The sequence below is a fragment of the Nycticebus coucang genome, chromosome 23, assembly GCF_027406575.1.
Source record: "Nycticebus coucang isolate mNycCou1 chromosome 23, mNycCou1.pri, whole genome shotgun sequence".
NCBI lineage: Eukaryota > Metazoa > Chordata > Mammalia > Primates > Lorisidae > Nycticebus > Nycticebus coucang.
The window spans coordinates 36,990,960-37,014,860 of NC_069802.1; the positions used below are offsets into that span (position 1 = coordinate 36,990,960).

The 23,901-nt window shown below is 45.8% G+C and overlaps 1 protein-coding gene across 4 annotated transcripts in view; it reads right to left on the reverse strand.

The window, feature by feature from the left end:
• Window positions 1–20,110, reverse strand: part of HTT (huntingtin) — a 172,619-nt gene extending 152,509 nt beyond the window's left edge. For all 4 annotated transcript variants that reach the window (XR_008377225.1, XM_053577934.1, XM_053577933.1 and 1 more), the window contains exon 1: window positions 19,774–20,110. Coding sequence is in view for 3 of the 4 variants with exons in the window: in XM_053577934.1 (XP_053433909.1) it covers window positions 19,774–19,985 (212 nt within the window). In the remaining variant the exon portion in view is untranslated. The remainder of the gene's footprint in view (window positions 1–19,773) is intronic.
• Window positions 20,111–23,901: the final 3,791 nt, after the last annotated feature.

The following is a 23,901-nucleotide window of genomic DNA, read 5'->3' on the forward strand; positions in this document are numbered from 1 at the left end:
TTGTGCCTGAAATAATGTGTACAAATGGTGGATTCTTGTGGGAGTATATATAAATATGGAGTATGACAAATTCTAAGAGTGGTCAAGTTTGTTGGATTATGCATCCAACCATATTGAGTTGTACCATACAAAGAAGAATTATCAAATTTTTATTGATATGGAAAAGCTTTATCATTTCAGATTAAATTTTTCTGTTTGCATATTACTTTTTTTTATAAATATAAGACATTGACACTGAAACCAACTTGGGTGAATTACTTGGATCAGTAAGAAACCAAAGAACATGCAGTGGTGCCATGTGTCCTAACAGTTGTCATTGCTGCAAGAGGTTTGGTTTCTGAGCACTCTGCAAAGGGTCAATCCCAGCACATCGGGAGGCCAAGATAGGAGTATCGCTTGAGAGCAAGTATTCAAGACCAGCCTGGCCAACACAGCAAGATTCCCTCTCTACAAAAAATTTAAAAAACTTGCTGGTAATCCTACCACACACCAGTAGTCCTAGCTACTCAAGAGGCTAAGGTGAGAAGATTGCTTGAGCCCAGATGTGCAAGGCTGCAGTGAGCTACAATCACACCGATGCACTCCAGCCTAAGCAACAGAGTGAAACCCTAGAGGAGGGAAGGAGGAGGAGAGGGAGGAGAAGGAGATTTCTCAGCCAAGCAGAAGGAGATAAACAGACTGGTGGAGAAAATAAGACTAAAGGTGCCTCCTTCCCATCCACACCTGTGGCTTCAGATGTCTTCAACCATAAGGTAGAGAGAGATGATCCAAACATGCTACCAACCAGAAACAACTAAACCAAAAGGCTTAAGTTTTTGAGTCTATTCAGTAAGAAAGACTGTGGCTAGAAGGATTCCATAGAATTAAAAAAAAAAAAAAAAGGGAGGAGGAGGAAGAAAGGAAGGAAGAAGAAGAAAAAAACATATATACAGATATAAAGACTGCCCTGCTACATGACTAGGGAAGGCGGTCTCCTAAACAAGATAATTCCCAAGATCCTCCAGGTTATTATAAATTTATCGGCAAGGCATAGGGTTCACACCTGTATCTCAGCTCTCAGAAGGCCGAGGAAGGAAGATCACTTAAGGACAGGAGTTCAAGGCCAGCCTGAGCAACACAGCAAGATCTCTTTCTCTACAAAAGAATTAAAACTAAAAAAAAAACTAACTAGGCATTGTGGCACACACCTGTAGTTGTCCTACCTACTGAAGAGGCTATGGCAGGAAGACCACTTAAACCCAAGAGTTCGAGTCTGCAGTGGGCCATGACTGCACCACTACTTCAGCCTGGGTGACAGAACAAAACCAAATCTCTTAAAATAAAAAAAGAAAAAGTGGGCTGGGCACAGTGGCTCAAGCCTATAACCCTAGTACTCTGGGAGGTTCAGGCAGGTGAACTGCTTGAGCTCAGGAGTCCGAGACTAGCATGAGCAAGAATGAGACCTCGTCGCTACAAAAAAACAGAAAAATTAGCTGGGTATTGCAGCTAAAAATTAGCTGGCATCGCAGCAGGCACCTTTAATCCCAGCTACCTAGGATGCTAAGGCAGAAGAATCACCTGAACCCAGGAGGGAGGGAGGGTCGGAAGGAAGGAAAGGAAAAGGAGGAAGGGGAGGAAGGAAGGGAAGGAAGGAAAGAAAGGCGAGCTACTTGGAAGGGCTGAGGCAAGAGAATCACTTAAACCCAAGAGTTTGAGGTTGCTGTGAGCTGTAATGCCACAGCACTCTATGAAGGGCAACATACCAAGACTCTGTTGAGGGAGGGAGGGAAGGAGGAAGGAAGGAAAAAGTTTATGAAGCACAAAATGCTCCCTGGATAACAAGATAGCCTCAATTGCCTCTTGCATTGACAAAAGTAGCACATCAATATACCAATTATCTGTGATTAAAAATTAAAATGTAGGGCGGCGCCTGTGGCTCAGCGGGTAGGGCGCCGGCCCCACATGCCGAGGGTGGTGGGTTCAAACCCAGCCCCGGCCAAACTGCAACAAAAAAATAGCCGGGCGTTGTGGCCGGCGCCTGTAATCCCAGCTACTTGGGAGGCTGAGGCAAGAGAATCGCCTAAGCCTAGGAGTTGGAGGTTGCTGTGAGCTGTGTGACGCCACGGCACTCTACCAAGGGTGATAAAGTGAGACTCTGTCTCTACAAAAAAAAAAAAAATTAAAATGTAGAATTACGATGGGCATATCAATAAGTAGAGCCAGCAAAGGTAAAAGGAAAAAAAAAAAAAAATCAACAGCTTCACACTAATTACCCACATGCCTTACAAAGAACCGGCCAGGCCAATGAAAACATTCATCTATCTACTCATAAGTGCAGAAGAGAAAGATACAAATAAGCTTTTAAAATCTTTGTCTGGTCCAAGCGGTAACCCAAACTGGATGAACTGTCAGAACTGTGTTATGGGTTTACTCTTAATGTGAATGTACAGGAAAGCCTGAAGGAACATGCATATATAATAACACCCAGTATCAGATGTGTGTGCCCTAAGTGGGCCTGCTGCTGGCTACAATCCTTCTGAACCCCCCACCCCCAGCAGACTGATTTTGCTATGGGGTACACTGATTTTCCTAGAAAGACAATAACATGAATTATAACAAAAGGAATACCTAAGCGAGTATTGTTAACTTTTGATGCATGACAAGTTTTTAATAATGTAACATTTGAGGGAGCATGCAAGAATCCATCTTGGGAAAGATAATAAAGAGATAAGTAGATATGCCATAGGTTAGGCACCTGTGCAGGATGTATGTACTGGCCTTGTATAGTTTGGGCCACATGGATTAATCCCAATGACAGAAATCCATTACATCTAATAAAAGGGAAAGCTCCTTCACCTGTAAAAAATAAAAATAATAAAATAAAATAAAATGTTTGTCTGGGCTGGATGCAGTGGCTCACATCTGTGATCTTAACAATCCAGGAGTCCAAGACAGGACTGCTAAGCTCAGGAGTTTGAGACCAGCCTGAGCAAGAGCAACACCTCATCTCTACTAAAATTAGAAAAACTAGCCAGGCATTGTGGTGGGCACCTCTAGTCCCAACCACTCAGGAGGTTGAGGTAGGAGGATCACTTGAGCCCAGAAGTGTGAGGTTGCTGTGCTCTAGCCTGGGCAAAAGAGACTTTGGGCCTGAGACTCTGTCTCTAAAAAAAAAAAATAATAAATAAATAAATAAAAGTTTGTCTCCTCATATATGAGATAAAGGAATACAGTTAGCAATAAAAATACAGCATCAGCTCCAGAGTGCTCTAGCCTGGGCAAAAGAGACTTTGGGCCTGAGACTCTGTCTCAAAAATAAATAAACAAATAAATAAAAGTTTGTCTCCTCATATATGAGATAAAGGAATACAGTTAGCAATAAAAATACAGCATCAGCTCCAGAGCCTACCTCCCTGGACTTATTTCACAAGACTTACTTAGTAAAAGCTGATCAAACTACAACTGATAAAGACAGAATATATTGCTCTTACCCAACAAAATAAAATTACATTATTATGTTGTCTAGCCTTTCCTCTGAGCACCGTGAGGGAACTCTGCCTTATTTACCAACAGCCCCTCCAGCGCCTGGCAATATCTTCACTGCACACTCTTTATCAACAGCTGCTTCAACTCCCTTCCGAGGGATGACAGGCAGCCCAGAGCAAGAACCACATCCCATCTCTAGCACCAGTGACTAGCACAACACCTACACTTCCCAGCATGCCATAAAGAGGCTCATATGCCATCAAACTGACTCAATCATTAAGTCAGTCTTATAGAATTCAGAAGATTAACACCAAAGACTCCTTACTTCAAACTTGAGATTCTAAAACCAAAAGATGAAAGAAAAATAAAAACAGTAAAGCTTACAAAAGAAAACAACTGTGGAGCAACTCAAATGAACTCAGAATCTATGTACTGAGGAATCACTCTGTGATTCAGACCATCAGTTCCTGGTCCTAAATTTCAAACCTTCAGTGACTCTTACTATGAAGAATGCACTTATCAAAAGAGGACAGCACAAGTTCTATAGTGGTCAGCTACAAAGAAAGCACAGATTTTAAGGTCTTCCTCTTACCTCAAGCAGAATCATTTTCCAACAATCCAAACTGTTTTGAGGAAAAAAAAATTCTGGCATAATATATTGAAATTTAATCTTTCTGACACTCAATTGATGGTCCTACAATCATAGAATTCTGCCAGTAAAGTTACCAATGGTTGCTAGTCTTACTATTAAAATTCAAACAATTAAGTACATACGCATGAGAATCATAAAAACAACACACCTACTTGCTACCAAAATACTTTGATTTTGTTCCATTTTTCTGAAATCCACTGGTATTGCTAACATGGCTAAACATGTGTATACAATTTTCCTCTGTTAGAGTCAAACTCTCAAAATACCAGCTTAAAAAATGCAAGCAAGTACAACCAAAATCTCTAAAAAACATCTCTTTTATCACACTCAAGAATACCCTCATTTTGGCTTGGCACCTATGGCTCAAGCGGCTAAGGGGCCAGCCACATACACCTGAGCTGGCGGGTTTGAATCCAGCCTGGGCCCGCCAAACAGATGGCTGCAACCAAAAAATAGCTGGGCATTGTGGCAGGCGGCTGTAGTTCCAGCTACTTAGGAGGCAGAGGCAGGAGAATCGCTTGAGCCCAGGAGTTGGAGGTTGCTGTGAGCTGTGATGCCATAGCACTCTACCCAGGGCAACAGCTTGAGGCTCTGTCTCAAAAAATAAAATAAAATAAAAAGAATACCCTCATTTTAAAGTGTGAGGTTCAGACTTTATTCTCAAACACCCCAATGAAGAGAACATTAACCAAAAATATCAAAAAATGAAAAACAAAACAGTTTGATACTACCCACTGAAAGATACACCATATATGGGTCATTATGAAAGTTTTTTTTTTGTAGTTGAGATTTTATTGGTTGTGTTGATCATCAGTATAGACATGTCAATTTGTACATAATTCTTAACATACATACCCAAAGTCTAAAAAGCCATTTATTATAATTCTTTTTTAAACAGTTATATCAGTGACTTTCCAGATTACAATTTGTAGATAAATTTTCCTTAAAAGGACATCAACTACTAGTATCTTCAAATGTTGATAAGCTGGTAGGTAAGTCCCACCAATTCACATTTTATTACCATGTATGCTACATACTCAAATTTTCAGTCCTTTACAGCACAGTAACAAAATTATTAGGAAAACAGGAGCACCACAACCAAAGATGTTACAGAGCCCACACAATTCTGACAGGGAGAGCCATGATCACAAGAGTGGTTTTCTTTTTTTTTTTTGTAGAAACAGAGTCTCGCCTTATCACCCTCGGTAGAGTGCCGTGGCGTCACACAGCTCACAGCAACCTCCAAATCCTTGGGCTTAGGCGATTGTCTTGACTCAGCCTCCCGAGTAGCTGGGACTACAGGCGCCCACCACAACGCCCGGCTATTTTTTTGTTGCAGTTTGGCTGGGGCTGGGTTTGAACCCGCCACCCTTGGCATGTGGGGCCGGCACCCTACTGGCTGAGCCACAGGCACCGCCCAGGAGTGGTTTTTCTTTAGGAAACAATTCTGCTCAAAGGGATAGGGCACCGGCCCCATGGGAGGTGGTGGGTTCAAACCCAGCCCAGGCCAAAAACTGCAAAAAAAAAAGGAAACAATTCTACTAAAACACAACATGGAAATATAAGTAATTTAAAATGTTCAAGACATGAAATGCAGGACTGGGACTCCATATTGCCATTTAGTAAGCTTTATATTACAGTAAATAATAACAATAATAAAAACTAGCCCCTCATCTATGAAATGTTAAGCTGACACCCAAGACAGTCACAGCCTCCCATAAATCAACATCCCACACTATTTTCTGATTGTATCAATAAAATAAACAACCAGCGAATGCTTTCACCCTTAAAAAAAAGCATTTACACTTTAACAAAATAGCTGATAAAAATACTCGTCTAGATTGTGCAAGATGGGAGACAGGGACCACTGACAGACTTGGTACATACTATTAATCAGACTTGGCTTCTTTCTCTCCTGCTTCATCAGTGGCTGGACCAGTGGTTTGCACCCTTCCTAATGCCGTGACCCTTTAATACAGTTCCTTTGGGTCGTGACCCACAGGCTGAGAACCGCTGGGCTAGTCTCTCCTCAGTTTTCGGTTTCTCATTTTCTGCGGGTAAATCTTTAGTTTCTTGGTTAGCCACTTAGGCCTGCTTTCGCTTTGCTCCTCTTCTCTCCCTTTCGGTTGCACTTTTTTGCCTGAAGATTTATCCTTTGCTGCTGCCTTTTTTGACTTCATTTCCACTGTTGCAGGAGCAGGTTCAGCTGACAAACGTGCCATCTCTTCTTAGGCTCTCCCTTCCCTTTGCCTTCGGCACGGCTGACCTTCTCTTGGGCATCTTGGCGGTGGGCAGGGTACGTGGCCACCTCGGGTGCCTATGGGCCTCTGCCACTCCTCCCACCGCCTGAGCTGCTGAGACCCAAGGCGGGGGCAATGGGAGAACCGGATGGTACCAGATTCCCAAAGTTTTGAGATAAATAAAAATCAAGAACCACAAAATCCATGTGGACAAAGACAAATGAAGCCCTGCCAGCAACACTGAGATGAAACTTGCACAGGAGAATCAGAAAGGACTGTTGACTGTGTTTCTTGGAAGTGAAGTAATGAACCCTAATATCTGTCTCAAAACTTTGCTCATGACCTACATACAAGGGCGGAAAGGCAATGAGTAAATACAATAAGCCACTACACACAGCCCAAACTTCCCAATTTAACAGGACCTATGACAATTTGGCCCCAGGCTACCTTTCCAACCTCAGTCCTCATTCCATAATCTGCAACTTTCAGAGAACTCTGGCCACTCAGAAACTCTCAGATGTTTTGGTCACACATCCTCATATACTCAGTTCTCATGCATTCTGTGGTCCCCATCAGAAATACCACCTACTATCTCATTATGTCCAACGAACAAACTTGGTAGTTTAAGAAAACAGTAACTAGGGCGGCGCCTGTGGCTCAGTGAGTAGGGCGCCAGCCCCATATGCCGAGGGTGGTGAGTTCAAACCCAGCCCCGGCCAAACTGCAACAAAAAAATAGCCGGGCGTTGTGGCGGGCGCCTGTAGTCCCAGCTGCTCGGGAGGCTGAGGCAAGAGAATCGCGTAAGCCCAAGAGTTAGAGGTTGCTGTGAGCCATGTGACGCCAGGGCACTCTACCCGAGGGCGGTACAGTGAGACTCTGTCTCTACAAAAAAAAAAAAAAAAAAGAAAAAAGAAGACAGTAACTATTTCTCTCTCCCACGGAATTTAATTAGATGAAAAGTAAGTATGGAAATTAAAGTGAAAAAAGAAGCGCCTTGCCCTGGGCAACAAGTGGATAAACAGGATAAGAACAATTCTAGCTCTTCAACTATTTCTGGTGAATGTAGTCATAATAACTTCACTTTCAAATTTAATACAAACACCAGTCAGCCTCCTCTAACTGTGTAATGAGGCCATGTGCACAAGCACACAACTGTGAAGAGAGACATATAAAAAGCAAAGACTTCATGGGATATTATAATCACATTTCATAAATTCTTAAAGAACTAATTCTAAAAATGTGAATTCAAGTCCTCTCATCCAAATTCTCATCCTTAGATTAATTTTAAGATTAGGCCAAGCATGGTAGCTCACATCTGTAATCTCAGCACTCTGGGAGGAACAGGTGGTTGGATTGCTTGAGCTCAGGAGTTTGAGCCCAGCCTGAACAAGAGTGAGACCCCATGTCTTTACTAAAAATAGAAAAACTAGCCAGGCATTGCAGGGGGTACCTATAGTCCCAGCTACTGGGGAAGCTGAGGCAAGAGGATCACTCAAACCCAAGATTTTGAGGTTGCTGTGAACTATGATGCCATAGCACTCTACACAGGGGTAACAGAGTGAGACTGTCAAAAAAACAAAAAGGGTCTCGGTGCCTGTAGCTCAGTGACTAGGGCACCAGCCACATACACTGGAGCTGGCGGGTTCGAATTCAGCCCAGGCCTGCCAAACAACGACAACTACAACCAAAAAATAGCTGGGCATTATGGCAGGCACCTGTAGTCCCAGCTACTTGGGAGGCTGAGGCAAAAAGAATCCCTTAAGCCCAAAAATTGGAGGTTGCTGTGAGCTGTGACGCCACAGCACTCTACCCAGGGTGACATAGTGAGACTCTGTCTCCAAAAAAAAAAAAAAAAGGAGGGGGGGGCTCGGCACCTGTAGCGCAGTGGTTACAGAGTCAGCTACATACACTGAGGCTGGCGGGTTTAAATACCAACCCAGGCCAGCTAAACAACAATGACAACTGCAACAAAAAATAGCCGGGCATTGTGGCGGGTGCCTGTAGTCCCAGCTGCTTGGGAGGCAGATGTAAGAGAATCACTTAAGCCCAAGGGTTGAAGGTTGCTGTGACCTGTGACGCCACAGCACTCTAGCAAGGGCAACATAGTGAGACTCTGTCTCAAAAAAAAAAAAAAAGTTATATTATTATTATTATTTTAATATTATGCATCAAAAATGCCATTCCAGATTGGGGAATGACCCAGGAATCTGAAAACACACTCTCGTGTTGGTCTTGGTCACACCCCTGGCATGGATACCTACACATCCAAAACGTGCACAGCACCAGGGATATGAAGAATGCTCTACTGGCAGGCACAGGGCTGTGGGGGCAAGGCAGGGTCCAGAGCACCAACTCAGCAGCAGCTCTCTACCTCTTGCCAAGTACTGTACTCACACAAGAGCATTCCTAGACAATTAGGACTTTTTTAGAAAAATTGTATTAAGAAGGAATGACCCACCAATTCGTCAATGTACTAAAAATAAAAACCCTTACATTGTAGACTTACATTACTTCACTTGATGGTATGTGAATTATAATCTCAATTTTTTTTAATTATTTTGTTTTTTGAGACAGAGTCTTACTTTGTCACCCTCAGTAGAGTGCCGTGATATCATAGCTCAAACTCTTGGGCTCAAGTGATCCTTTTGCTTCAGCCTTTCAAGTAGCTAAGACTACAGGCGCCCGCCAAAACACCCGGCTACTTTTAGAGACAGGGTCTCGCTCGTGAGCTCAAGCCATCTGGCAGCCTCAGCCTTTCAGAGTGCTGGGATTATAGGTGTGAGCCACCTCGCCCAGCCTTATAATCTCAATTTTTTTTTTTTTTTTTTTTGTAGAGACAGAGTCTCTCTTTACTGCCCTCAGTAGAGTGCCGTGGCGTCACACGGCTCACAGCAACCTCCAGCTCTTGGGCTTATGTGATTCTCTTGCCTCAGCCTCCCGAGCAGCTGGGACTATAGGCGCCCGCCACAACGCCCAGCTATTTTTTGTTGCAGTTTGGCCGGGGCCGGGTTTGAACCCATTACCCTCAGCATATGGGGCCGGCACCCTACTCACTGAGCCACAGGCGCCGCCCTATAATCTCAATTTTTAAAACACCTGTCTGCAAATTCTGTCAACTCTTTCTGTGAGAGATCCAGAATCTGACTACTTCTCACCACCAATGCTGCTGCTACCAGCCACAGGGTACCAGCATCTCCATCTCTTATTCCATGAACACCTCCCAGTGGTCTCCCTCCCTGTAGAGAAGGGGATTCACATGCAATTGCAACAAATAATAGAAAGCCAGTGTACACTTTACCCAAGTTCCCAATGGTGACATTTTGCAAAATTATATCACAACCAGAATACTGACAATGAAACAATCAACTGATTTTAAGAGTTCCAAACTCTACTCGGGAGGCTGAGGCAAGAGAATCCCTTAAGCCCAGGAGTTGGAGGTTGCTGTGAGCTGTGTGAAGCCACAGCACTCTATTGAGGGCCATAAAGTGAGACTCTGTCTCTACAAAAAAAAAAAAGAGTTCCAAACTTACTTTTGATCATTGTGTATTTAGTTCTTTTTTTTTTTTTTTTTTTTTTAAGAGTTGGGGTCTTGGGCGGCGCCTGTGGCTCAGTTGGTAAGGCGCCGGCCCCATATACCGAGGGTGGCGGGTTCAAACCCGGCCCTGGCTGAACTGCAACCAAAAAATAGCTGGGTGTTGTGGCGGGCGCCTGTCGTCCCAGCTACTCGGGAGGCTGAGGCAAGAGAATCGCTTAAGCCCAGGAGTTGGAGGTTGCTGTGAGCTGTGTGATGCCACGGCACTCTACCGAGGGCCATAAAGTGAGACTCTGTCTCTACAAAAAAAAAAAAAAAAAAAAAAGAGTTGGGGTCTTGCTCTGTCACCCAGGAGAATTGCTTGAGCTCAGGAGTTTGAGACTTGTCTGAGAGAGAATGAGACCCTGACTCATTAAAAAAATGAATAATCCAGCCAGGTGCCGCAAGAGTGCCTATAATCCCGGCGGCTTCCAGAGGCTAAGGCAGCAGGATGCCCACATCCCAAGTCTGAGGTTGCAGTGAGCTATGACGCCATTGCACTCTGCTCAGGGCATAGGGTGGGGCTCCGTCTCAACAACAACAAAACAAAAAAAAAGAAAAGAAAGAAAGAAAAGAAAAGGAAATATAAAGAAAATAAAATTAAGAATAAATAAAATATAGCTGGGCGTTGTGGCGGGTGCCTGTAGTCCCAGCTACTCGGGAGGCTGAGGCAAGAGAATCGCTTAAGCCCAGGAGTTGGAGGCTGCTGTGAGCTGTGTGAGGCCACAGCACTCTACCGAGGGCCATAAAGTGAAACTCTGTCTCTACAAAAAAAAAGAATAAAATAAAGGCATAAAAGAAACCACTGGTTTTACTGAACAAACTGGTGCACAAGGCCCTATAGATGAATGACCCTTACTCTAACTTCCTGCCTCTCCAATATCACTTCCAATTTCTGCCCCTCATTTTCCTTTAGCCACTGGCCTTCTTCCTTCTATCCCCTCTCAGTCCACATCCATATGGCTTGCACCTTCCTTCCACTCAAGTGTTACCTTCTCAGTGCAGCTTTCCCTCCTACCCTAAATAAGATGAAGTAAGACTGTGCACCCCCACCCCCTTCATTTCTCCATCACTGATGGAGTTCACTCCTATAACCAACCACAGGGCCCAGGACCCTGCCTGGCACACAGTAGGCATTTGAGTAAAAGGGATCCTTCCAGTTTACCTCAGATCACCTGTCGCAGCTACCAAATGCCCAATGTCCATGGCAAGTTACATCGTCTCAGCTACACCCAGACAACAACAAGCAACACAGGTCTTCCCGCCCAAGTGGTTCCATTATTACAGCACCAAGCAACAGCAAGGATAAGGCCTGTGCACCCATTGTAGAGCGTCTCAGGCTAGAATGTTCATGTAAATCACTGGCTGAATATGTTCAAATGTAGACTTCAATATGGTAGGTCTTAGTAGGGCAGGGACTATACTTCTCCAAGCTCCCAAATGATACCGAACTGCTAGCCCTGAGACAACACTGTGACGGAAAGGACCTCCATCTACAGGTCTCCAGCATTTACTCTAACACACAAGCTAATCCAATCCAACACAGTATTAAATAGTGCCTTAAAGGTGTTTTATTTTTTCTTCTTGTCTGAATAACAACGTTTTGAATATGAACCCATTCAAAGGTAGTTTACCAAGTAGCTGGCTCACCTGGAGGGAATGGAGGTGAAAGAACAGTCACTAGCACATCCCAAAGGCAGGCCTATGTCAGACCTCTGCCTTTGGATCTCCAAAAGTCCTCTTTTAAAAAGATATGCTACAGGCTCAGCGCCTGAAGCTCAGCAGCCAGCCACATACATGGGAGCTGGCAGGTTCAAACTCAGCCGGGGGCCTGCCAAACAATGACAACTACAACCAAAAAATAACCGGGTGTTGTGGCAGGTGCCTATAGTCCCAGCTGCTTGGGAGGCTGAGACAAGAGAATTGCTTAAGCCCAGGGTTTTGAGGTTGCTTTGAGCTGTGGTGCCATGGCACTCAACCAAGGGTGACATGATGAGACTCTGTCTCAAAATATATATATTATATAGCAATTAATAGAAAGTAAAAGTATAGTGCTGCTATGGAACAATGTCTATGACATGTTGCTAAGGGAAAAAATATATATGTGGTGTGATCTCAGTTATGCAAACAAGAAGGACACATTTAAATTCTTGGACATGCATTTAATAATCCAGGAAGACGACACAGAAATAACTTTGTATTTAGGGAGTGAGACTAAGAGATTAAACTGAGAAAAGGGTTTTGTTTCCCATCATCTGTGCTAACTGAAGATGTTTTTATGATGTATATGTTTAACTTTCATAATTTTTTATTTTTTACTTTTTTTTTTTGAGACAGAGCCTCAAGCTGTTGCCCTGGTAGAGTGCTGTAGCGTCATAGCTCACAGCAACCTCAAACTCCTGGGCTCAAGCAATTCTTTTTTTTTTTTTTGTAGAGACAGAGTTTCACTTTATGGCCCTCGGTAGAGTGCCATGGCATCACACAGCTCACAGCAACCTCCAACTCCTGGGCTTAAGCGATTCTCTTGCCTCTCTCAGCCTCCCGAGTAGCTGGGACTACAGGCGCCCGCCACAACGCCCGGCTATTTCTTTGCTGCAGTTGGTTAGCTGGCCCAGGCCGGGTTCAAACCTGCCACCCTCAGTGTATGTGGCTGGTGCTGTAACCACTGTGCTACGAGCGCCAAGCCAACTTCCATAATTTTTTAATACAGCTAATAAAAGAGCTGCCAAAAAAGAAATGCTTCCCAAAGGTGGCCCTATTGTATTTTAATTTATATTAAAATAGCCTGCCTGTTTTTGCTCAGTTTACAAGAAGTATGTTTGTTTTTTTTTTAATTTCAGTTTGCTTGTTCATTCTTGTTTGTTTGAAGTACTCCTTCTTTTTTGTTCATTTTCTTCTTCCTCTGGCGGTGCTGGCTGTTTTTGATGTTGTTAGTAGAGACGGGGCCTTACTCTGGCTCACTGCTGCTCATACTGGTCTTGAACCTCTGAGCTCAGACAATCCACCTGCCTCGGCCTCCCACAGTGCTGGGACTACAGGCATGAGCCACCACGCCCGGCCAAGAAGTATGTTTTTAAATGGTTGATCAAAAAGAAAATCAAAGAATATTTCATGACATATGAAAATTTCATTCTCTTTAATAAAATTTTATTTGAACACAGCCACACTTCTTCATTTACATATTGTTTATGGCTGCCTCTGTGCCACAATGGCAGGGCTGAATAGCTGCACCAGAGACTTTGTGCCTACAAAGCCTGAACTCTTTACTATCTGACCACTTACATAAAAAGTCTGTCAATGTTCATGGATGAAAGACTTGATATTGTTAAGATGGCAATACTCTCTAAGTTGATTCACAGCTTCATCAAGGTCCCTATTAGAATTCAATCTGACTTCTCTGTAGAAATTGACAAGTTGATCCTACAATTCATATAGAAATGCAAGGAACCAAAAAGACATGCACAGCCAAATCAATCTTGAAAAAGAACAAAGTTGGAGAATTCACATTTCATGAAATGAAACTGGGATACAAACTTCAATAATCAAGACCGTATAGTACTGGCATAGAATAGACATGCAGACCAATGGGACAGAATTCAGAGTTCAGAAATAAATCTAAACTTTTATGAAAAATTCATTCTCAACAAGAGTACAAGACAATACAATGGGGAAAAAAATAGTCTCTTCAACACATAATGCTGGGACAACTGTATATCCAAATGTAAAAGAATGAAGTTGGACCTCTATCTCAACCATATACAAAAATTAACTCCAGATGGATCAGGCTTAAATGCAAGTAAAATTCTAAAATTCTTAGAAGGAAACATAGGAGTAAATCTTTGTAACTTTGGATTAAGTAATGGTTTCTTAGATATGACACCTAAAGCACAGCAGCCAAAGACAAAACAGATAATCATCAAAATCAAAATTTAAAACTTTTGTGCTGGGCGGTGCCTGTGGCTCAGTGGGTAGGGCACTGGCCCCATATACTGAGGGCAGGTTTGAACCCAGCCCCAGCCAAACTGCGACAAAAAAATACCCAGGCGTTGTGGCAGGTGCCTGTAGTCCCAGCTACTTGGGAGGCTGAGGCAAGAGAATCGCCTAAGCCCAGGAGTTGGAGGTTGCTGTGAGCTGTGACGCCACGGCACTATACCGAAGGCAATAAAGTGAGACTCTGTCTCTAAAAAAAAAAAAATAATAATAATAAAAACTTTTGTGTTTCAGGGTGGCGCCCGTAGCTCAGTGGGTAGGGAACCAGCTACATACACGGAAGCTGGCAGGTTCAAACCCAGCCCAGGCCAGCTAAACAACGACGACAACTGCAACAAAAAAAATAGCTGGACATCGTGGCGGGCACCTGGTAGTCCCAGCTACTTGGGAGGCTGAGACAAGAGAATCACTTGAGCCCAAGAGTTTGAGGTTGCTGTGAGCTGTGACACCACAGCACTCTACCCAGGGCGACAGGCTGAGAGTCTGTCTCAGAAAAAAAAAAAAAAAAAGAAAGAAAAAGAAAAATTCTGTGCTTCAAAGGACACACTATCAAGAAAGTGAAAAAATTATCCACATAAAGGGAGAAAGTTTCTGCAAATCATCTGATAATAATCTAGTATCCAGAATACACAAAGAAGTGTTACAATTCAACAATAAAAATACAAGTAACTAAAAACTGGTAAAGAATGAGGACAATGGAGCAGCGCCTGTGGCTCAGTGAGTAGGGTGCCGGCACCGTATGCTGAGGGTGGCGGGTTCAAACCTAGCCCCGGCCAAACTGCAACAAAAAAATAGCCGGGCGTTGTGCAGGGCGCCCGTAGTCCCAGCTACTTGGGAGGATGAGGCAAGAGAATCGCGTAAGCCCAAGAGTTAGAGGTTGCTGTGAGCCGTGTGACACCACGGCACTCTACCGGAGGGTGGTACAGTGAGACTCTGTCTCTACAAAAAAAAAAAAAAAAAAAAAAGAATGAGGACAATGGGTGTCTTGTGCTGATACCCGTAACCCTACAACTCTAGGATGCCCAGGTAGGAGGATTTCTTGAGGTGAGGAATGGGAGACCAGCCTGAGCAAAAAAAGTGAGACCCCAGTCAACACAAAAAATAGAAAAATTAGCCAGGCATAGTGGTCCAATGCATGCAGTTCTGCTACTGGGAGGCTGAGGCAGGAGGATCGCTTGAGCCCAGGAGTTTCAGGTTCCAGTGAGCTATGATGATGCCACAGCATTCTAGCCAGAGCAGGAGAGTAAGACTCTGCCTCAAAAAAAAAAAAAAAAAAGAGGACAAGAGCTTATAAGCTAAGTGTAAGAAAGATCCTGGGTCTCTCATCTTATTGCTGAACTTCTTCAGACTCATTTTTGTCTTCTAATAAACTCTTAAACTGTTTAAGCTATTCTAACAGGATTTTCTGTTATTTGCAGCTGAATACAATCCTAACTAATAACACCAACTACTGCTAAATTACACTATGCTCAGCAGAGATCAACAAAGACTGTCGGTTCTACCTTAAAAATCCAATCATCCCTTACCTTGCCCACTGCCAACACTCTAACAGAATCTATCATCCTCTCATCTAAGCAGTGCAACAGCTTCCTAACAGGTTTCCTGGCTCTGCCATGTACCACTTCACTATTTTCAAAGTTATTTTTAGATTTTTTTTTTTTTTTAATGAGGTCTTGCTCTGTCATCCAGCCCGGAGTACACTGATGGGATCACAGCTCATGACAGCTTTGAACACTGGGCTCAGGCAATCCTCCTACGTCATCCTCCCAAATAGGTGAGATTACAGGCATGTATCATGACACCTAGCCAAAGTTCATTTTAAAATGGAATTTGCTAATGCTACTTCTCTGCTTTAACCCTCCAATGACATTCCATCTCCCTCAAATAAATGCCAGTGTCTTTATGCTACCTTCAAGGCAAGCAGTGTTGATCTGACTTGGCATTCCCTTGACCTGTCTGACCCTCTCTCTTACTACAAGTCTTCCCCTCAATTCACACATCCAAAATGATATCCTTGCAAACAGGGGGACTTTGTACCTGTTCTCTCTGCCTGAACACCCCTTCTCTATACACCTCATACTAGACCCTTAACTTTCTTCAGGTTTTATCAAAAGAGATGATTTCAGGAACCCTTCCCTGGACACCTATCTAAAATGTCAACAATTATTAACCCTGACATATTCTAGTACCCTTATCTGCTTAGCTGTTCCTCCTTCACCTATTTTAAAGTTTACACACACAGCACTGACCTCCTTTACTTAATAACATACTGTAGGGCGGTGCCTGTGGCTCAGTCGGTAAAGCGCCGGCCCCATATACCGAGGGTGGCGGGTTCAAACCCGGCCCCGGCTGAACTGCAACCAAAAAATAGCCGGGCGTTGTGGTGGGCGCCTGTAGTTCCAGCTACTCGGGAGGCTGAGGCAAGAGAATCGCTTAAGCCCAGGAGTTGGAGGTTGCTGTGAGCTGTGTGATGCCATAGCACTCTACCGAGGGCCATAAAGTAAGACTCTGTCTCTACAAAAAAAAAAATAATAAATAACATACTGTATATCTTACTTATCTTGCTTAGTGTTTGTGTCCCTCATTAGGATAAAAGCTTCATGAGGGTATAACTTTGTTCACTGATGAGCCTTGAACCTGGAACAGTGCCAGGCACAAAGTAGATGTTCAGTAAATATTCACTGATAAATAGTTAAAAGTTAGACAATAACACCAGTGCACTCTAACCCCAGGTTGACAGAAAAACCCTGTTTCCAAAAAAAAAAATCAAGAAAAACTAGGTAGGAATCTGAAGGCAAACATCAACTGCCTCACAGCAACTGTTGGACCCTTCCAGGCATGCCAGTCTCACTGAGACTGCAGCCAACCCCACACAGAACAACAGTTGACATCCTGAACAGAATGCAGTCACTCATGCCTAAAGTGAACCCTGTAGACACCACCATTGCACACAAGAACCATAAAAACAGAACAGATAACTTTCTAAACTGTCTTGGCCAATCTTACTTTGGGAAAAGCACTTTTCAGTTGAAGCATATGAAGAATAACACCAAGATTCAAACTTGTTAGCAGTGAGTTACTCAAAATTAATGAATACCTGCTTTCTCAACAGCAAAATACACAGACATGTATGTATGAATTTTATTTAAAATAACTAGAATTGAGGCCGGGCACCTATAGCTCAGTGAACAGGGCACCAGACACATAGACCCAGGCTGGCGGGTTTTGGGCCTGGATGCCGGTAGTTCCAGCTACTTGGGAGGCTGAAGCAAGAGAATCGCTTAAGCCCAAGAGTTGGAGGTTGCTGTAAGCTGAGACGCCATAGCACTCTACCAAGGGGAACATAGTGAAACTCTTATCTCAAAAAAATAAAATAAAATAACTACAATTGAGCGGCACCTGTGGCTCAACTAGGGTGCCGGCACCTGTGGCTCAATTAGGGTGCCGGCCCCCTATACTGAGGGTGGCGGGTTCAAACTTGGCCACGGCCAAACTGCAACAAAAAAATAGCCAGGCATTGTGGTGGGCGCCTGTGGTCCCAGCTACTCAGGAGGCTTGAGGCAAGAGAATCTCCTAAGCCCAGGAGTTGGAGGTTGTTGTGAGCTGTGTGATGCCACGGCACTCTACAAAGGGTGATAAAGTGAGACTCTGTCTCTACAAAGAAATAAAAGTAAAAATAACTACAATTAAGCCTAATGCAGTTGATTTTAGAGCATGCCAAGAATCTTTAAAAGTTACTAAACTGTTACTGTTTTAAAATAATCTTAAATCTATCTTAATATAGGCATAGATTCTATCTGAAAGGACACACGAGGAAGTAGAACAGTGCTGCTTCAGGAGACAAAGTTAGGTACTCAGAAGGGAGGGGTGAGAGGGAGATATTTTAGTTATTATTAGGCTTTTGAAATTTTGGAATTGTGTCCTGTTAATATATTTCTTAAGCAAAAATAACACATTAAAATTTTTAATAAGGTACTCATGCATTACCTTCAAGTAATGAAACAAAACCTATTTACTTTGTCAAGACTGCAAAGGAAATTTTGATACTCATATTCCAAAGATTAGCAAATTCAAATGTTTAGAACGATTAAGTGTCTCAAGCTGCCCAACAGTAACATCCTCCTTCTCACTTAGAGCCCTGCTTAGTGTTTTTACAGGAAACAAGCAATGTGTGAACTTCTATGACACCCACCTCCTGCAGAGACACTATAACAAAACTCTGGAATGATTAGAATGTACCTGCTGCAGAGATATGTCAAATTGTTTAAAAACTCCTGTCAGTATCCAACAGGTTTTTCACCTTTTAGAAGAAAATTTTATTCTAAGTTGTTTTTTTTTTTGTAGAGACAGAGTCTCACTTTATGGCCCTCGGTAGAGTGCTGTGGCCTCACACAGCTCACAGCAACCTCCAACTCCTGGGCTTAAGAGATTCTCTTGCCTCAGCCTCCCGAGCAGCTGGGACTACAGGCGCCCACCACAACGCCCGGCTATTTTTTGGTTGCAGTTTGGCCGGGGCCGGGTTTGAACCCGCCACCCTCGGTATATGGGGCCAGCGCCTTACCGACTGAGCCACAGGTGCCGCCCTTATTCTAAGTTTTATTCTAACAAAGAAGCCATTAATTCCCCCCAAATCCTCATTTCCTAATAAAACTCTAAGGACAGAGCAAGGATCATAACCGAAACAAAGAACAAGAAACATGACTAAAAATGAATCAGTCTTAACCCACTAAGATTCTTTGAGGGGCTGTTTCCTGAAAACTGTCCTTATCAAAGGCCATGCATACACACCCAGACCATCGGTGAGAGAAAGGTGAGAGAAGGGCCCCCCCAACAGCACAGCACTCCTGACCTCCACCTAGCACTCGGCATACAAAGATTTACCGGGAAAGCCCTGGGGCCTGCTAGAAGATGTTATTAGCATCTCTTTCCTGTTCAAAAACTCTCCCAAGCACAAGGCAGCAGAGACCCCAGCTTCCAAAAAGTAACCGATGCCTGCAAGGAAGCAAACAGAAGCGCTTGTACACACCTGAGATGTCGCTTGTACACACCTGAGATGTCGCTTGTACACAACTGAGATGTCCGTGGAGCCTGCGGACATCCCAAGTTCCAGCAATCTTCACGTCAGTACTGGCAAAAGTACAGCTCATTTATCCCCATGCCCTCAATAAACTCTGGTCACCTCTTACTAATATTCAAGTCAACGTAATTACTTCTTCCTTGTCAATACTCTCCATCTAAGCAGCTCACCGCTTACTTGGCAACCAACCACAACTCATTCAAATTCCTGCAGACCGACTTCAGCTCACCAGTCGCAGGGGATGCTTCAAATTTGGTTACTACCACTTCCATCTTTAACTACATGACATGCCCTGAGAATAAAGAAAAAAGTGCCACTTGGCGAAAGAACTCTCCCATTGGCCGCGTCCTCGCTCCCGCCGCGGCGTCCTAAACGCATTATGTCATCCCTATCCCGCATCTCCCCGCTCCCGTCCCGCCTCCTCCCCCTCGGGCACAGCCCCGGGACGCGCCTCGGCTCCAAGTTCTCCGACAGTTAAGAGCCCCTCCCGCCTCGGCGTCTCCCTAACTCTTCGCACCCCGGGACGAAAGGGCTAGGGCTGTGCCTCCCGCGCTGAGCTCGGGACAGGCCCGAACCAGGCTCGGCGGAAGGACCGCGACCCAGGCGACAGGGCTGCCGTTAGTAGGGGGAGGGCGCCGCAGGCAGGCACGAGTGTCTCCTCCCGGGCTCGGGGTGCGGCGTCACCCGGAGGCCGCGGGACCCGGGACTAGCATCGCCCCCGCCCCCGCCAGCGCTGGAGTCCCCCCCAGGCGAGGAGCTGCAGCGAGCCCGGACTCACGGTCGGTGCAGCGGCTCCTCAGACACCGCCGGGCCCGGCGGCAGCGGGGGCGGCTGGGGCGGCGGCGGTTGTGCCTGCGGCGGCGGCTGAGGAAGCTGAGGTGGCGGCGGTGGCGGTGGCGGCTGCTGCTGCTGCTGCTGCTGCTGCTGTTGCTGTTGCTGAAAAGACTTAAGAGACTCAAAGGCCTTCATCAGCTTCTCCAGGGTCGCCATGGCTGCCTCCTGCCCCGCAGGGCGTCCCCAAAGTCCTCGAGCCGGCTGGCGGCGCCGCTCAACAGAGCGGCAATGAATGGGGCTCGCGGCCGCAGACAGCAGCGGAACCGAGGCGCCCGGCCATCTTAGACAGGCCCGGCAGCCCCCGCGGCGCCGTGCGTCCTGCGTCGCTGCGCGGTAGAGGCGGGGCCAAGTCGGGTCGGCGGGATTGACAGGCCGACGTAACGGCTCTGCCAGTGGCCAACCTAGCAGTCGGCCCGCCCGTCGTTATTTAATCCCACAGAGCCCCCGCAGCGGCTGTGATCGCCGTGCCCGTCTCTGGTGTAGGGGCGGGGCTCCGCAGGAGGGGCGGGGCTCCATGGTTAAGGGCGGGGAAGGGGCGGGCAGGGAGAGGAGGGTGCGGGAGCCCGGGAGGGGTGCAGGAACTGGACAGAGACGGGAACGAGTGGGACAGGGAGGGGTGCAGGAGAGGGCAGTGGGGAGGGGCTGGTCAGAGAGGGACAGTGACCAGGAAGGCTGGGGCAGACCGGAGCCCCGACACGAAGTCGAAAGTCGAAGGGGAGCAACAGCCGTAGGCAGGGGCTTGCATCTGGAGATGCTGCTTGTTTGCTCACTAGCTTGGCGGGGGCCTAGGTGGGGATCTCATACACACAGCCCTACAGGGAGCATATGGGAGGGCGCCGGAGGAGAGGGGACGTGAATGAGCTTCTGCAAAGAGGTCCCTGTAGGGCGACCCTCTAGGAAGGAGGCAGGAGGATCTGGGGCAGGCTCGGTGGTCAATGCCTGCCTCCTTGGGCCGTGGTTAGTGCTGTGAAAAGAGCTTTGCACAGACACATCTCCCTCATAGGGGCATGGACACCAAGGGAGAGCGCCCTGCTCTGTCCTTTGGGGGCACACCTACATGACGCCCTCAGCAAAGGTCTGTGGGGGCCTCCTCATGGCCAGGGACTACAGGCTGGCGCTGGCATGAGCAGCAAAGAGGGACAGGGACTGTGGGGGCACCAGCTGCCCCATCAGCTCCAGTCTGCAGGAAGTGGGGTGATACCAGTGGTGACAAACCTACAAAAGCCAACTCAAGGCCAGCCACACCTGCCACTCAGTCTCCTGCACTGAAGAGGTCAGGTAAAGAGAGGCCCAGTGTTGTCCCCAAGGGGGACTGGCAGAACTCTTCCTTTCTTAGGAGGACAGCAGAGGAACACCCTCTAATTCCCACTCCCTGTTAATAAAGGCCCTGGCAAGGCAAGTGCAGGCTCCCACACAGGCAGGCATGAAAGTGAGCTCAAGGCTAGACCACTTGTAAGATGGCCCCAGTGATCCCTTTCCCCTGGCATCTAGGCCTTGGTGTGACCCCCACACTTGAGTGTACGCTGCATCTAGTGGGAGTGGGGAACCTGTGGTCTTCCTGGTCCTTAAGTGCAGTCTTTTGACTAAATCCAAATTGTACAGAATACATCCTTTCATTAAAAGGGGTGCAGCAGATGAAGCTTTTCTTTCCTCCTTTGATGCTTAAAAAAGAACAATCTTGAAATGAGAAGGCCCCAGATTCCCTACTTTTGGATTCGGCAAATGTGATGGAATGTCACTCCATGATCAGGTCACAAAAGAGTCTGACTTCAGTCTTGCTGGCACACTATCGCCTTCTTGGTTTGCACACTTTGATGAAGCAGGCTACCATGCTAGAGAGACACACATGTTGAGGAAGTAAGGGTACCTCTGGGCAACAGTCAGTGAGAACTGAGGTTCTTAATCCCACAGCCGACAAAGAACTGAATTCTGCCAAACCAGGTGAGTGTGAGTGTGGGTGTGGACCCTTCCCCAGTGGAGCTTTCAGGTGAGACATAGCTGGGATCTGAGTGCACCTAGTCAGAGGCAGGGAGCAGCGGACCCAGATTCCTGACCCGCAGACACTGTGCGGGTCATGTGTGTTGTGGTGATTTCTAACACATCAACAGGTAAGTGTGTTAGTTTGCTTGGGCTGGCTGCTCTAAGTACTATAGACTGTGTGGCTTAAACAATTGTATGGTCCTGGACTAAGTGGTTGCAGGGTTGGTGTCTTGGAAGGCCTCTCTCCTTGGGTTGCAGGTGGCGTCTTCTCCCTGTGTCTTCCCTCTTTGTGTCTGTCCTAATCTCTTCTTTTTACAAGGACAGGACACCACTCATATCGGACAGAGGTCCACCTGAGTGGCGTCATTTTACCTTACTTACCTCTTTAAAGAAATTGTCTCCAAATATAGTCACATTCTGAGGTTCTGGGGGTTAAAGCTCAATATGAATCTTAAGAGGATGCAACTCATCCTGTACAATAAGTAATACAGTTGCATCCTGACAGCCGTGCTGACCTTTTGTTTTCTTTTTTCTCACTCTGTCACCCACACTGGAGTGCAATAATGTTATCGTAGCTCACTACAGCCTCAAACTTGTAGTTCCAACCCATTCTCCCTCCTCAGGCTCTCAAGTAGCTGGGACTACAAGCACACTCCACCATGCCTAGATAATGTTTCTATTTTTTATAGAGAGACAAGAGTCTCACTATGTTGCCTAGGCTGGTCTCAAACTCCTGTCCTCAAGTGATCCTCTGCCTCAGCCTCCGAAGTGCTCGGATTACAAGAGTGCACCATCACACCAGCCTGACCTTCCTCTTTAGTAATAATACTTTGATTTTTGTTTTTGTTTTTCAGGAGTCATAACAGTAGAAAGATCTTAATTTTTATATGAGCAATTTGCCACTTATTTAGAAGACTACATTTTCTGTCTTTCCTTTAAGTTAGCTATGGCGATGTGACTAAATAAGTTCTGGCCAATGAGATGCCAGCAGAGGTAATGAATGTTATCTCTAGAAAGTCTGTTGGTTCAGAGTTAGATAACTCCTCATTGTAAACAAACTGTAACTGCCCAGAGCAGCTCCTATAAATCAGCCTAACATTAAAAAAAAAAAAAAAGTCTGTTTAAAAGAAAGGGGCACTGGCTCAGCGCCTATAGCTCAGTGGCTAGGGCACCAGCCACATACACCAGAGCTGGCGGGTTCAAACCCAGCCCAGGCCTGCCCAACAACAATGACAACTACAACCAAAAAAAAAGGGGGGAGGGGGGCCGGCACCTGTGGCTCAGTGGGCAGGGTGACTGGCCCCAAATACCGAGGGTGGTGGGTTTAAACCCGGCCCCAGCCAAACTACAACAAAAAAATAGCCAGGCATTGTAGCGGGTGCCTGTTAGTCCCAGCTGCTTGGGAGGCTGAGGCTAGGGAATCACCTAAGCCCAGGAATTGGAGGTTGCTATGAGCTGTGTGACACCATGGCATCTATCCTGGGCGATAAAGTGAAACTCTGTCTCTACAAAAAAAAAAAAAATAGCCGGGCATTATGGCAGGCGCCCATAGTCCCAGCTACTTGGGAGACTGAGGCAAGAGAATCTCTTAAGCCCAAGAGTTTGAGGTTGCTGCGAGCTGTTATAACAGGGCACTCTACCAAGGGTGACATAGTGAAACTGTCTCAAAAAGGGGGGTGAGGCACCTTCTACCTGCTACTTGGAATGGGATGTGTTGGTTGATGCTTGAGCAGCCATTTTGGGTCATGAGAATAAAAGCAACATCCCCAGGGGAAGGAGCCAGGAGGAAGAGGGGCCCACATGACTGTGTAGAACTGTCATTTCAGCCTAGCCTGACCATCTGTGGACTTCTTTCATCTGTAATAGAGTAATACGCTTCTTTTTTTTTTCTTTTCTGTCTGAACCATGGTGATTTGGGGTTTTCTATGCTCCTAAACCAAATTCTAACCAGCCCAAGGTGGTTATGGGGGTGGTGCCTATGGCTCAAGGAGTAGGGCGCTGGTCCCATATACCGAGGGTGGCAGGTTCGAATGTAACCCTGGTCAAAACTGCAAAAAAAATACAAGGTGGTTATGGGTCACTGGGACCACAT